Raw genomic sequence first — 12,692 nt, 5'->3', positions numbered from 1 at the left:
AAACTATGACCGCAATATTCAGCGTAGCTGAATTCTGTCATCGGGGACCAGGCATGGAGCCGAAACCGTTTAGTATAGAATAAGTTTGTGCGAGGTTGGTGAGAGACTGCGATTGAGGTAAGAATGTAGAATAACCACTCGTACTGCATACGATGCCTTTGACGTTTACGCTCTTGTGTAAGAAAAAAAAATGGGGATTTTTTCATGCGCCGGCCTCTGGCGCATGCACAAGTTTCGGGAGATGAAACGCCTCCAAGGGTCCTAAGAGCGCACAGTCAGCTGGTGAATCAAGCGCACTATCTAAAAGAAGCTTGCGAGCTGTAACCAACTCTACACAGAATAACGTGCTGCCGATTCCAGTCAAAGCCCGGCAAATATTCAATGTATTAGACGTTCGCTATGCTTCGTAAGAGAGTAGTGAAACCATACCGAGAAACTTTCTGCGATCAGCTCCGGAACGCCAGTCCTGAACGCTAATAGAAGCTCATTGCGCTTCTTGACTGACATTTTAACACCGGCGGCCGCGGAGAGCCGACGAGTGCAGCGGATTCACTGAGTATGCCATTAAGGTCTAATGTTGAACAATGAAACCGTTGATTCATTATTCTTTGTTAGTCATTTTGTTTCTCCGGTGGTTTGGCACCCTCCTCTCTTCCCCTTCGCTTCGCTCACTCTACTCTCTACGCAGTAGGCTCTACGGGCAAATGCCGTTTTTGGATCCGTCGGTAATTGTCTGCTGAGGCGCGGCGCTGCCCATTGGCCAATAGATTATTCAAATGGGCACTTTTCATTCCGCCGCTTTGCAGAATCTTTAATGCTCGGGAGCCAGCTATTTACAGAAGAACCGTAGGTGATATCGACCCGTTCGTTGGATCGCCTTGTCAGCGCTGGCGCCTAAAGTGGGACAGCGTGTCCCTAGATTACGCGATCGAGATTTTTCTGCGGAGCTATAGGTAGCACGGTTGTCGAGGCGTGCCGAAATATATAGAGGGCTTCACGAATTCGTTTCTGAATTTGGTTCCCTAGCTCCAAAAGTTTGTTACGGTCTGAGACCGAAGCAAGAAATCGTTGTACACTGCCACAATTTTTGTCGATGACTTCATCGATAGTGTTTTGTCGCATCGTTTTGCCTCCAACTTTTGTTTCTCAGAGAGATTCGCAGTTCATCTCTGCAGTAGGCGCCATACAAAGCTCCTAAATTGTTATTAATTTTTTTGCGAGAAAATAAAAATTTATTAAGACACCTAAAGGCTTAAGGACAGGTGAATTGATTTGCATAGCCGCATGAACTATTTGGAAGCACAGGAAGAGGTTTGCTTCACTGCATAAATAAATGCACCAATCAATATCGCATATAATTAGATTCGTATTCTATAGTGCCCTTCTGTGCTGTAACAAAAATTTAAATAAACAAAAATAGAAAACAGGGGCAGACGAGTATACCTGGCTCTTCATAAAACTAAACCAGGACATGTCAATCAAAAATAAATGTGGATATAATAAAGAATATAACTCGAAAGAAACAAACAGCGCCTACACTTTCAGCTCATATACCAAGCTGTTCTTCGCGGCGTGTTTCCTTCGTGGCTCTTGAGAAAAACGTATTTTCGGCCACTTCTGGCTTTCCATGATCGTTTCGTTCGTTAACAAGAATAGAGGGCGCATACAAGGCCATTAATCATTCTCTTACTGGCTTCCACCGTTGTCCGCAGTTTAAAGGTTGAAAATATGAACCTGATTCCAGCGCCACACACTTGTTCGCATTGTTTTGTTTTTCTTTTCTTTTTTTTTGCGTGTATACATCCGCCTGGTACGTACGTGAGCTCACTGTGCCCTTTCGCCTTTCTATATATACGCATCCACGTCCTGAACATGTACATAACGTGCGATCATTTTTTCTTCTTCCTGTAGTCTACCCTGCGTTTTCCGCTTACTCGCAGCTGCAGAGAGCGCGTGACGGTCTGGGCGTGGCCCAGTACTTCTAACAGCATGAATTAATTCAGTTTTGTTGAACGTAGCCTCACTCGCCGGCTTTGAATGATGTTGGGCTTCCTATGCATATTGAAGTGGATATTGGTATTTTTGGCCGCTATAATTTTAAAAATCGTCTTCCGTTCTCCACATATCTAGCACTTCAACTTCTCATGCCGACGGCGCGTACGTGCTGTCCCGGAAAATTCGAAGTTGACACCAACAGCATCGCACAAGTTCTGCAATTGATTTCCATACTCGTCGCGGCGTTTCTCTACCGGACTATTCGAGATTCGGATGGATTCCCACTTATTGAATAAATTTCCCGTTTTTGTTCCTTCCGTTTAAAAACGTGGCAGTTCTTCCCGTGAACAGATTTCAGTGCTTTGCTTTCAACCAAGTTTGTGGCCTCGATTCCAGACTAGATTAGTTTGGTCTCGGTGCTGATTGTTCGAACTTCTTTGGTTAAGGTAATTACATTCTTGGATTTAGGTCCCATTTCTGGGGAACCATATATTTCATTATCCTTGCGAATCTTCTAGTTAAGCGCCTAGATACGACAATTCCTAAGCTCTTTTTACTGGCCTTTCTTGCTTCGCCTTATGTTGACCCGCTTAATTTTGTTATAAAGCGCCTATTTTGGAGCTCGTATATAAACAGAAAAATTAATGATCGGAACTGCGGGCAGTTTTGCGATTGGTGAAATCTTCACTCACGCTCCAATCTTCTCCAAGAAAATCCATCGCAATCTTTGGTCAATGAAGCTGTCAAGAAAGCCTAGTAGCACACGCGTAGAGCCGGCCAAACCTTTAACCAGCAAGCAATGGCCGCCTTTTCTGTGCTCCTGCTTCATATAGGGCGGACTAAAACTGCTTGAAGGTCGAGATTAAGCAAGGGCTTGTTGAGCCCTCGCTTATACTCGAACATTTAGCAGTTTTGGCTCCTCTGTAACGACCCCGCCGCAGTAGCCCAGTGGTTACGGCGTTCGACTACTATCGCCAAGGATGCGGGATCGAATTCCGGCCTCGGCGGCCGCATTTCAATGACGGCGTAAAAATAAAAAAAGCCCGTGTGTTGTGCGTTGTCAGTGCACGACACCAGGTGGCCTAAATTTCCGGAGTCCTCCACTACGGCGTCTCTCATAGCCTGAGTCGCTTTGGGACGTTAAACCACACAAAAACCAAAACCCTCCGTAACGCTTATAGAAAATTCGGCCTTAACGTACGCCGGTCAAAGATTTTGACGACTGTAGATTTCACTCTTGCCAGTGGAAAATTTGCTCACTCTGCAATTCTGTTGGGCTCCCCAGATTTTGTGCCGAACTCAATAAAAGCGATGCTCCTGACACGTGCGATGTGAACCGCTTCAGAAAATGAAATGAGGCCAACGCGTAACAGTGCGCAAATGCCGACACAAGGGCTAGGCGCGGAATATTAGCGTCGCTTCTGGAATAGCACGAATCGGCGCCTCGTTAACGGGCACTTGCAAGCGCACCTTCCTTATTCGCACTCCTCACAATTTGTGCACTCCCTTTCCACTTATTAGGCTTCGCTTGATCCCTAATTTTGATTAGCACGACGGCGCTAAAGAAAGTACCGGAGAGAGCGCTTGACGAGTTCGTTACACCTCCATTACGAGACAAAGCAAGTAAATAGAGTATTATTCGCGGCCCATTCCAGTTACTGAAAAAAAGTATCCAGATAATCTCTGTAAAGTTGACGCGTTACAATGGCATAGATAGAGTGAATTCTTTCACAGATTTGGGCTCTTCTAAGCCGACTTATGAACTAAGCTAATGCTTTCAAACAAAGGTCGCTGAGCGACTGAATAAACTTCTGCCCGCAACGCACTCCTCACACGCCATGTGCACTTAATTAGCCTTTAACTAAATTCTCTACATTTTTCAAACCTGTGGTTAAATACATGTAATGGAGGCCAAAAGAGTATTCTGACTTAATTTGGAAACCAGCTCATCCCGTGCGTCTAGGTGACAAGCATTATTACTGAATAGCCTGAGGCCAGCGTATCTAATCTGGGACGTTGAGGATGCAGCATATGTGCCAAAATATCAGTAGGTAATGAGGTATTTTACTGTGGTTTACCCGTTGGACTCGCCTAGTACTGAATGAATAAACAGCATATTTATTCCAGCCTACTGTGGTTCCGATGCCAGCCTACGAATCTGTAAATCCCAACTGGTCCGGTGATATTATCATGGCGAGGGTGTAGATATATGCCTAATTAAAATAGCGCGGGTGTCAGTTTAACCCTAAAGATTCAAAGACCAATTTGAATAAACAATAAACTTAAATAGAAGTAGAAAAACATAAATATTGCAGGGCACTGACGGAATATTATAGGTGCTTACAGAGGCTATTCATCGCAGCGAGCATGTCCTTTCAAAAAAAACTTACTTTTTAAAAGTACCGCCACGACGCGCTAGGTTTTGCTTCATTTAACGCAACCATAAGACTTGAGGGATCGTGCAGCAGAACAGCATCTTCAGTGCTTCAAGCAAATATATCAAAGCACTACATGCAAAATACAGCCCTAATTATCTTGAAATAACCATTTTCACATGGCCGCATTACTAACTACGTGTCCACGCCTGCTGAACAAAAAAAAAAAAATGTCGCACATATTCAGGGCTATTAGCTTCAGGGCTATTAGCATATTACACAGGGATTCTATTATGCTTGGTGTCCTATATCATTAGTGTTATTGCTAAAGACCTTTCAGATTTTTGATCAATTTTAAATGCCAAACCGTGCTGGCCGATTAGGAGCACTGAATATGAATTTTGGTTCATAAAAGATGCCAGACTGTTAGAAAAAAAAAACATTCTTCAATTTTATCTGTAGGTGTAATAATTCTAAATAGAACACGGGCTACTAGGCCAGTTGGCACTACACCCACGTGGTAAACAACCCTACTGAAAAACGAAAAGTTCTACGGGGCAATAACCTCCCACAATCTCATCACTATCACATGAACTCTCATACGGTGCACATCATTATCATAAACTTTCTTCCATAATTTATGCTAATGTACAAGAAACTATAAGATGTTACGAAATTATATGCGACCTGTGCGAGGAAATGTGAGGTTATTGCCTTATACAATTTTTTCTAAGTTTTTCTAAGTTGCGCTGCCTCGTTTCCCACGAAAAATAATTTCGAGAACAGACAAATCTGCGTTTTAGTCATAGAGAGCGAGTGTGTAGAATCGCATGCTCAGATACAGGGCGCACATTACGGGATTCCACTGAAGTCATCCATCCACAAGTTGCGGCCATACACGTAACATTTGTCGCCAACGCTATGACTGGAAAAGTTTCTCCATCTCCATCAGCACTCAGCAATTTGTCATTGTCATCAGACAGGAGGAAAGCAGAGTTGTACCATATGTGAAGAGGCTAGATCTGTTGTGCCAGTTGGACTCTGGGTAAGAGAATGCCGCCATCATGGTCGGTTTATTACACAAAGCTCCTTATTTCAAAATTGGGCAGCCTTTCCTAGCCATATTTTGTCTCCTGTGAGTGCAAATAATTGTAAACTTCTTATGTAATGAGCGAAGTGACCGGTGCGTTTTTAGCAGTAATTTTGAAGTTGGTGCAAATGCATGCAAAAAGGCAGAGAGACAAGATTATAGCACTAGATGCTACGATATATGTAACGTCAAGGCATCCGCTGCGCCCACAGTAGTACGCAGACTTAAAAGAGCACGCTTCAGGGCGGCACCCCGTTATCTTTTCTCCCAGCGTGACTAAGCTTCCGACGCTTTATGAGATGCAGAATTAGATAGCAGTCAGGTTGCTTTTTTATTTAATTTCCGAAGTATTAAGCGCATGAGCAACCATTATCTACGCTCCACCCCGCAAAAAAAAAAAAGAAAGAAAGAAAGAAAAAAAAAAAAACCCCGACCTATTCAAGCTGAACTATGGTAACGCGAGATCTTGAGCTCGATATTTACCCCTTAATGTCTGTGTGAACTCGTTGAAGGCGGAAAAAATATTTGCCGCAGAACAGAAATCGCCGCTTTCCACATGCGTCAGTGTGCTAGCAGCTGCCTTAGATCCGGCTAGCCGGCAGCTGTGAATGACTGACACCGCCCGCCCGAATGCAGCACAACGCACGAGTTCTGCAGACACGCACAAAGACACAGGGAGAGAGAGAACAGGGCCATTTCACTCATCCTCACTCTCACCTCAGCAGCTGCATCGCCGACGGAACCAACGGGCCGTGCTGCGAACTCTGCTCCGGCGGCCGCCAGCCCACGTCGTCCCGAGGGGGCAGCGTCCGGCGATGCCGCCGGTGAGCGGAGGAAAGGGCGGCGCGGAGCATGTTCTCCCCTCTCTCCGCGAGACGTATACAACGGCGCGACGTGGTCCGGCGAGGCGCGCGTAATCCGTGAGAGGAGCAGGCGACCACCACGATGCGACCGGCGCTGTGCCGCGCCCCCGACTGCCGCTCGGAGCGAAGCGAACCGGCGAAGTGAACGTCCGAGGCGTGGCGGCACAGTCGTCGGCGCTGCTTCGGTGCGGTCGGCCCGTGGAATGCCCCGCGCCGGAGCCTCGAGGCAACTTTAGTGGTGACTGTGGTGTGCCAGGGCAACGGTTTTTTTACAGGGAGAAAACAATAGTGCTCCTTTATGGTTTAACGCTAACAGAAGTCCGGAGAGTCGCGAGGCATATTTCGCATTTTTCACAAAAATGCAAATTTTCTCTTAGTTACTCAGTAAATTTTAGACCGACTTTTGTATAATATGTATCAAGGAAAAAAACAACCAGTTGTAGGCAGAAAAATCTCTGCTTATCGGACACGGTTAGTTACAAGCTTTCAATTAATGAATGCTCAAATTGTGTACCCTTAATCGCTCATGATAATTGTAGAAAAAAAGAGGAGTAGCCATTATGATATTATGATCCTTTTTTTTTTTTTTTTTTACGCCTGACATATGGTACATTACCTCCTTTCGAAGGTAATGTGATCGGGCCCATATGGCGTTACGCATAAAAGAGGGCCAGTCGCGGAGCACTGATCTGAAGGTCCAGGGAAGGGCCAGATGTTATTCGGCCTTCTTTTGAATGATCGTAGATTTCCTCTTCGTTAGATGACGGCTGTTTCTTAGCGTGTAGAAGCGTCAAAGCACAAAGAGAAGGAAATAAAAATAAGGCCAAGTGTTGCCGAACGCTGACGTTTTCCAAGTGAGCCTCATATTGTATGAGCCTGCGACTTGAACCTGAAAGTCCCCATTCTTGACAATATTGCGTAGCTATGTTCGTATAGTCTGCCCTGAGGTACGAATCGGGATGTGCACAAAAGTGGCTCGAAGAGCGGATTAAGAGGTTGCATATCAATCTCAGTCCTTCATTGCACCTGAAAATAAGAAAAGGGGGGTTCTGAGTTCCTCCTCCGGGCATTCACTTTGCAACTGCGGCATAATAACTTCAACATTTCGTGTTTGAGCTAAGTGGATTTTGGTTAGTGACCTGCCATACTCTAAAGGAGTAAAATCGCCAGAAACGCACCCTCTAGAGCAAAGTGCTGAAGGCAGTCTCTAAAGATAACGTGCCCCGAAACCTTAATAGTACCAGGGGACCGTCTTCTGCTTCACTTTTAATCAGCACACAAGCTTCTTATTTTAGGAGTCGAGGGCTGGAACCTGTGCTTCAGCTGCGTTTCCTTGACGTTCGCAAACACCCACGGAAGAGTTAAACCGCGCATAACCATCTCTTATCATTGCTTAGTCGAGCTTCCCCGCTGTAAACTAGGTTCAGACAGTTTTAACCCCAGCAGCCAACGCCTACAAACTTAATGTAAGCAAGGCCGCCCTGCTCGCTTCCAGCAAAACTTTTATACAGACAATCCGTTTGGATACAGTTTATAGCTCGTTGCGAAGTCGTCATCATTTACGGTATAAATAACATTTAGTTTTGTGTTATTTATTTACGTTTTGCTGTATTGCGTTTTACTTTCATTAATTCACCTCCACTCCCCTCTGTAACGCCCTTGGGCCCTGCAAAGCCGGCCACCGCCTGTGGTTCCAGCGCGATTTAAACGCGATGAATGGAGCTTCCCACGCTCCCACGATTTGAACTAACGCTGGACACTCGGTTCAGTAGCGTTGAATGGTTTTGTTCTTTGTTGTTGAGACAGCGCCACGGAGCGACACGGCAGCGGCTTCTTAGCAGCCCAGTGGAAACTTTGAAATGTTCCTTTGTGCTCCCCAAATGTGGTGATCGCTGCATGGTTGTATTCAGAAAAGCTGGAGATAAAAGGTCATGGAGAGCAGCTCAGTAACACCCGAATTTCAGACGACGCTACCTTGCTCAGAAATAGGCTTCCGCTTGATTTAGGACCGAAGCACTAAGAGCAGAAACTTTGAAGTAAATGCTGACACGAGGAAAACAAAAGTAGTATTAGATAGTCTATTAAAGGAATTATAGTTCAGTCAGCCATATGTATTAATGTATTAATGTACTAATGAAGTGGCAAGAAAACACATCTATATCGGCAACCTCTTCACGCTACTGGGAGTCATGAGGGAGAAGTTCCTTGGAGAAAAAGATACCGCAGAGCGCCCATTGCACTTCAAGCTTATAAATAGCAGCTTTCGATTATTTATAAAAAGGGAAATGTACTGAAAGTGTGTATTGTCAATCATCATCTCTTAAATAAAACACGAGCTATTGAAAGGACAAGAAATCAAATTGAGGGCAACGCTACTGTAGGGATTAAAGAAAGATGCAAGGCGGTGCTGAGACAAAAAAAACATACAGTTTGTTCGGAAACTTGGCGGAGTTAAAGATAAAGTAAATGTCCATGAGCACTACATATAATGCTGAACGCAGAGATGCGGCAGTCTCTTGGTGTAAAGCGGTTCCAAAAAGAAGAGAGCTCTAAGAAGCTCCATTAAAAACTCAGTCGTGGCTTCTCATTATTCTTCCTATATGACATTGTGAAGGAAAAAAGAAAGAACTTCCATCGACCGGGAAGCATGCCTAGCACCTCCAGACATTTCCTGGAGGGACCATAACCTTAAACTTTTCTCGGACATCTACATTTAAATCATCGTTTCCCCCCGCGCAGTGTGTTGATGAACAGCCCTCCAAAGCGCAATATATACGTTAAATTACAGAAGGTTTCGTTCTGCTCTTAAAGCACATTTATGAGGGTTACCTGACCTATAGACACCCTGCATCCACCGTGTGCACCACCAACGGTTGTTAAGAAGCGCCACCGTGTATCCGCTTTTGCGTTCCCTGTAGACGACGCGTCACTAGGCAGCGGAGTGGATAATCGAAGGGTCCGCTACAATTTATGCGGACTTCTTGGATCCCTTAATATAATAAAATCTTCTCTCTTATTTTACTAAAAACTTTAAAAGCTGACAGGTACAGCAAAATGTCCATTATCGCGGAAAAAAAGGAAAGTCAACACGCCGCCAACAAACAGGGTGAAGCTTGAAGTTTCTATAGCGTTTGTACGACAACACTGGATAATTTTTTGTACAAGTGTGTTCTTCGTGATGCCACTGAAATTTCTTATATCTATTTTAGGTGCACGACAGCTGATGAGTCAATGCTGCTACAGCTGCGGTTGCCGCGCTGGCGTGTCTGGAAAGTTCAGCCTTGTGCGCACTGCTGAAATCCTGAGCCCGGAACAGGCACGGACCCAATACCTGGACAGGTGGCCTGACACCAAATAATTGCAGTTGAAGTGAAAAAACTGAAATTATTGTTCTAATTGGTAAAATTTTCTAAGAGCTACAAACGTTGAGACCTCCCGTTTAAGTTGACAAATTTTTGGAATGTACTGAGGAACAGCGATTGCATAGAAATATCATTTTGTTATGATAAAATAAGTTATGCATTGGTAAATACTGGAGGCATGCATGCGCGGAGTTCCTAGATTATGAGGCAGGCAATGCTTAAGTTTCTCTGGGCGTTTTAACTGGTGGCTGGAATGGCCAATTATTTCTGAGCAAGAGGAGCAAGTTTTGGACACGCCACTTGCTTGCTTCTCCCAACTGCGCTTGCTCAGGCTTGACAAAAGGATTGATTCTGTGGCCAATTTCTCGATGAACTCGCCTGGCTCCCAGTGTGCCTTTCACGTATGCTTTCACGGCGCCGGCAAGGCACGATCGTTGCGTGGTCCTAACCGAGAAAGAAGAGGCAACTCAATCACTACGGATGCTTTAACTAGGTGCTATGCGCCTATGCCACGCTTCTACCGAGGCTACCGGCGAGACCAGCACCAAACCACAACAGAGAGGCATGAGATGTGACAGCGTGGCAGGAATCTCTAAAACGATGCCTAAATATCAGCGCTGGTGCGAGCGAAGCTGAACACGCGAAAATTTGAACTCTAGTTCACTAACGGCCCTTCTGTTCGGCAACTGACGGCTAGCAAAAATCCGTGTTATTGCCATCTGCTTTCAAGACTACAGGTGTGACTAACGTGCGTACAGCGGCGATGAAAAGAAAGGCAAATAAAGCGGTGCAGCGCTTTTCGAATTTCTTGTGGCCCGGCTTTTATCTGGGTGCTTCATGCGCGACGACAAGAAATTCCAGCAGCGGGGGGTGTAGCCGCCCCGCTGCTATAGGACATGCTTTTATGGCGGTAGCACATGTCACGAGCGTGGAGCCTTCCCCCTTGGCGGAAATTTAATCCGAAACTATCGCAGGTTCGTCTGGCAGTCGATAAAAAGCTTTTGTCATGTGCGCTATCTAAAATGACTGAGGATCTAGCAATTCAAAAAGCAAATCGCTTTTGACTTTAATGTCAGCAACGTTATTTGTTGCTTTTCAGTGCGTTCAAAAGGCATTGAAGTCGATCATGTGTTGATGTTTCAGGCGTCCTTTCGCACGCATGCTTGCACCGAAATACACCCGTTTATAAATGAACTATATTTTTTTCGGCCCTCAAATACTATCAAGGCTCCAAGCACTTTTGAATCAGAAAGAAAAGATGAGAAATGTTTCGTCATGCATGATGTCTAAGAAAAAGGCAGCGGATTCGTCTTCAAATGATGCAACTCTCTTTAGTGGTTTTTGTATTTACAATCACCTTCCATTTGTTTATCGTACTGCAGTTAATAAAGATGGCCCTTCCGCCAGTGTCGAAGTACGTTTAGCGATTCTGCACATAATTTTGGTTTATCTAAACAACGGAAAGGGGAAAATATTACAGCAGTACATGGTGGCGCAAGGATACCGCGGCGTTGTCCGCGCACACCAGCAAATAATAGCCTACCGACAACCCACCGGGGTGCCGCAGTGGTTAGGGCTCTTGATTATTGCGCCCAAGGATGCGGGATCGAAAGCCGGCCTCGGCGACCGCTTTTCTGTGGAGGCGAAAAGCAACGCACCCGTGGGCTGTGTGATGCCAGTGCACGCTAAAGAACCCCAGGTGGTCGAAATTTCCGGAGCCCCTTACTACAACGTCTCTCATAGCCTGAGTCGTTTTGGCACGCTAAACACCATAAACCAAACTAAACCAAATAAAAAACTTAATGCTCAGCGAGTCCCTGTACTGGATGTTGACACCACTACAGAGCAGTTTTAGTTCTTTGAACGCGAGCCTATATTTACCGAAGCACACCAGAAAACATGTGATATATACACTGAAAGACTGTGGCGTCTCTCATAGCCTGAGTCGCTTTTGGAAGTTAAATCCCACAAACCAAACCAAACCAAACCACCCTGGAGTTACCCGCGCGTGACACCCACAGATCGCTTGCGCCGCCGCAAGATGCGCTCTCCGGGGCACAGTAGTTATCTGCAGTCTGCTTGTATGGTTGTAACGTGCATCATTATACATAAGACTATTTCAATTATCTTCTTTTTATACAGTCTTAGAGACAGGTTTGGATGTTGCCAGTTTTACATGTAATGTGTGCTGCTCCGAAGCACATGTAAGTGCTTAAGTTCAATTACTTCTGCGCCTGCTCGAATGAGGTTACATTTGTTCAAATTGCTTTCGCATATTTTTTCGTTTGACCCCGTAGTTAAATTCCAATTTGCACAATTTGTACTTCCTGAAATAAATAGATCAGCAGACATAGCAACGACGTTAGGGACGCAGGTTTGCAAACGAGTGTATGAAGTTGGCGGGAGAGATCTTTTTCCTGAAATGGACGTTGTGTGGCTTCTTCTGCACATGGTGATGATTCGCGCTACACAGCACTTGAAGCAATGCGAGTTGAGCGTGGCATGTCTACGGTGATGCAGTCATAACGAAGTGACATTAAATTTATTTTGTATATTTTCATTCCTTTCTCGTAGATGTAAATTTATTCTGTACATTTAAGGCGGAAATGGTGTGTGATATATGCAAAAATTCTTCCTTAGTTATGAGCAAAACGTGTAGAATGCGTATAAATGTGAATATAGTTACAGATTATTAGAGCGTGTTAAAACTTTAATTTGGTGCCAGTTCATTAGCGATCTCATTTTCTACATGCGCCATCATTCTTAAAATATTTAGCCCCGAAATACGACAACGTTTGGAGTAATAAACATTATTTGTTGCACTGTACAGTCTTTGTCAAAATTGTAGAGCCCGGGGGTTCTGCTTCTGAGGCACTTCCTGCGGCTTGTAATGCATTTCCCGCGTTCCCGAATCTCTTGGTGGTAAGAAGATTTTTTTGACCTACACTCTCCAATGGGAAGGACCTCCACTGATGCTAAATTAGCGCCGCTACACGGCTCAGAAGCG

The 12,692-nt window shown here is 44.9% G+C and overlaps 1 protein-coding gene across 1 annotated transcript in view; it reads right to left on the bottom strand.

Annotated features, from left to right (window-relative positions):
- The window catches only part of LOC146185152 (uncharacterized), a 43,569-nt gene extending 37,147 nt beyond the window's left edge, over positions 1-6,422 (bottom strand). Inside the window, exon 1 of the mRNA XM_084606134.1 lies at positions 6,178-6,422. Coding sequence (XP_084462260.1) covers positions 6,178-6,314 — 137 coding nt within the window. The 5' untranslated portion in view covers positions 6,315-6,422. The remainder of the gene's footprint in view (positions 1-6,177) is intronic.
- Between the last annotated feature and the right edge of the window lie 6,270 nt (positions 6,423-12,692).

This window comes from Amblyomma maculatum, chromosome 6 (assembly GCF_055883805.1).
Source record: "Amblyomma maculatum isolate TAMU_Amacu chromosome 6, ASM5588380v1, whole genome shotgun sequence".
Classification (NCBI taxonomy): domain Eukaryota; kingdom Metazoa; phylum Arthropoda; class Arachnida; order Ixodida; family Ixodidae; genus Amblyomma; species Amblyomma maculatum.
Note: the sequence above shows the minus strand (reverse complement) of the source record. Positions and strands in the feature narration are given on the sequence as shown.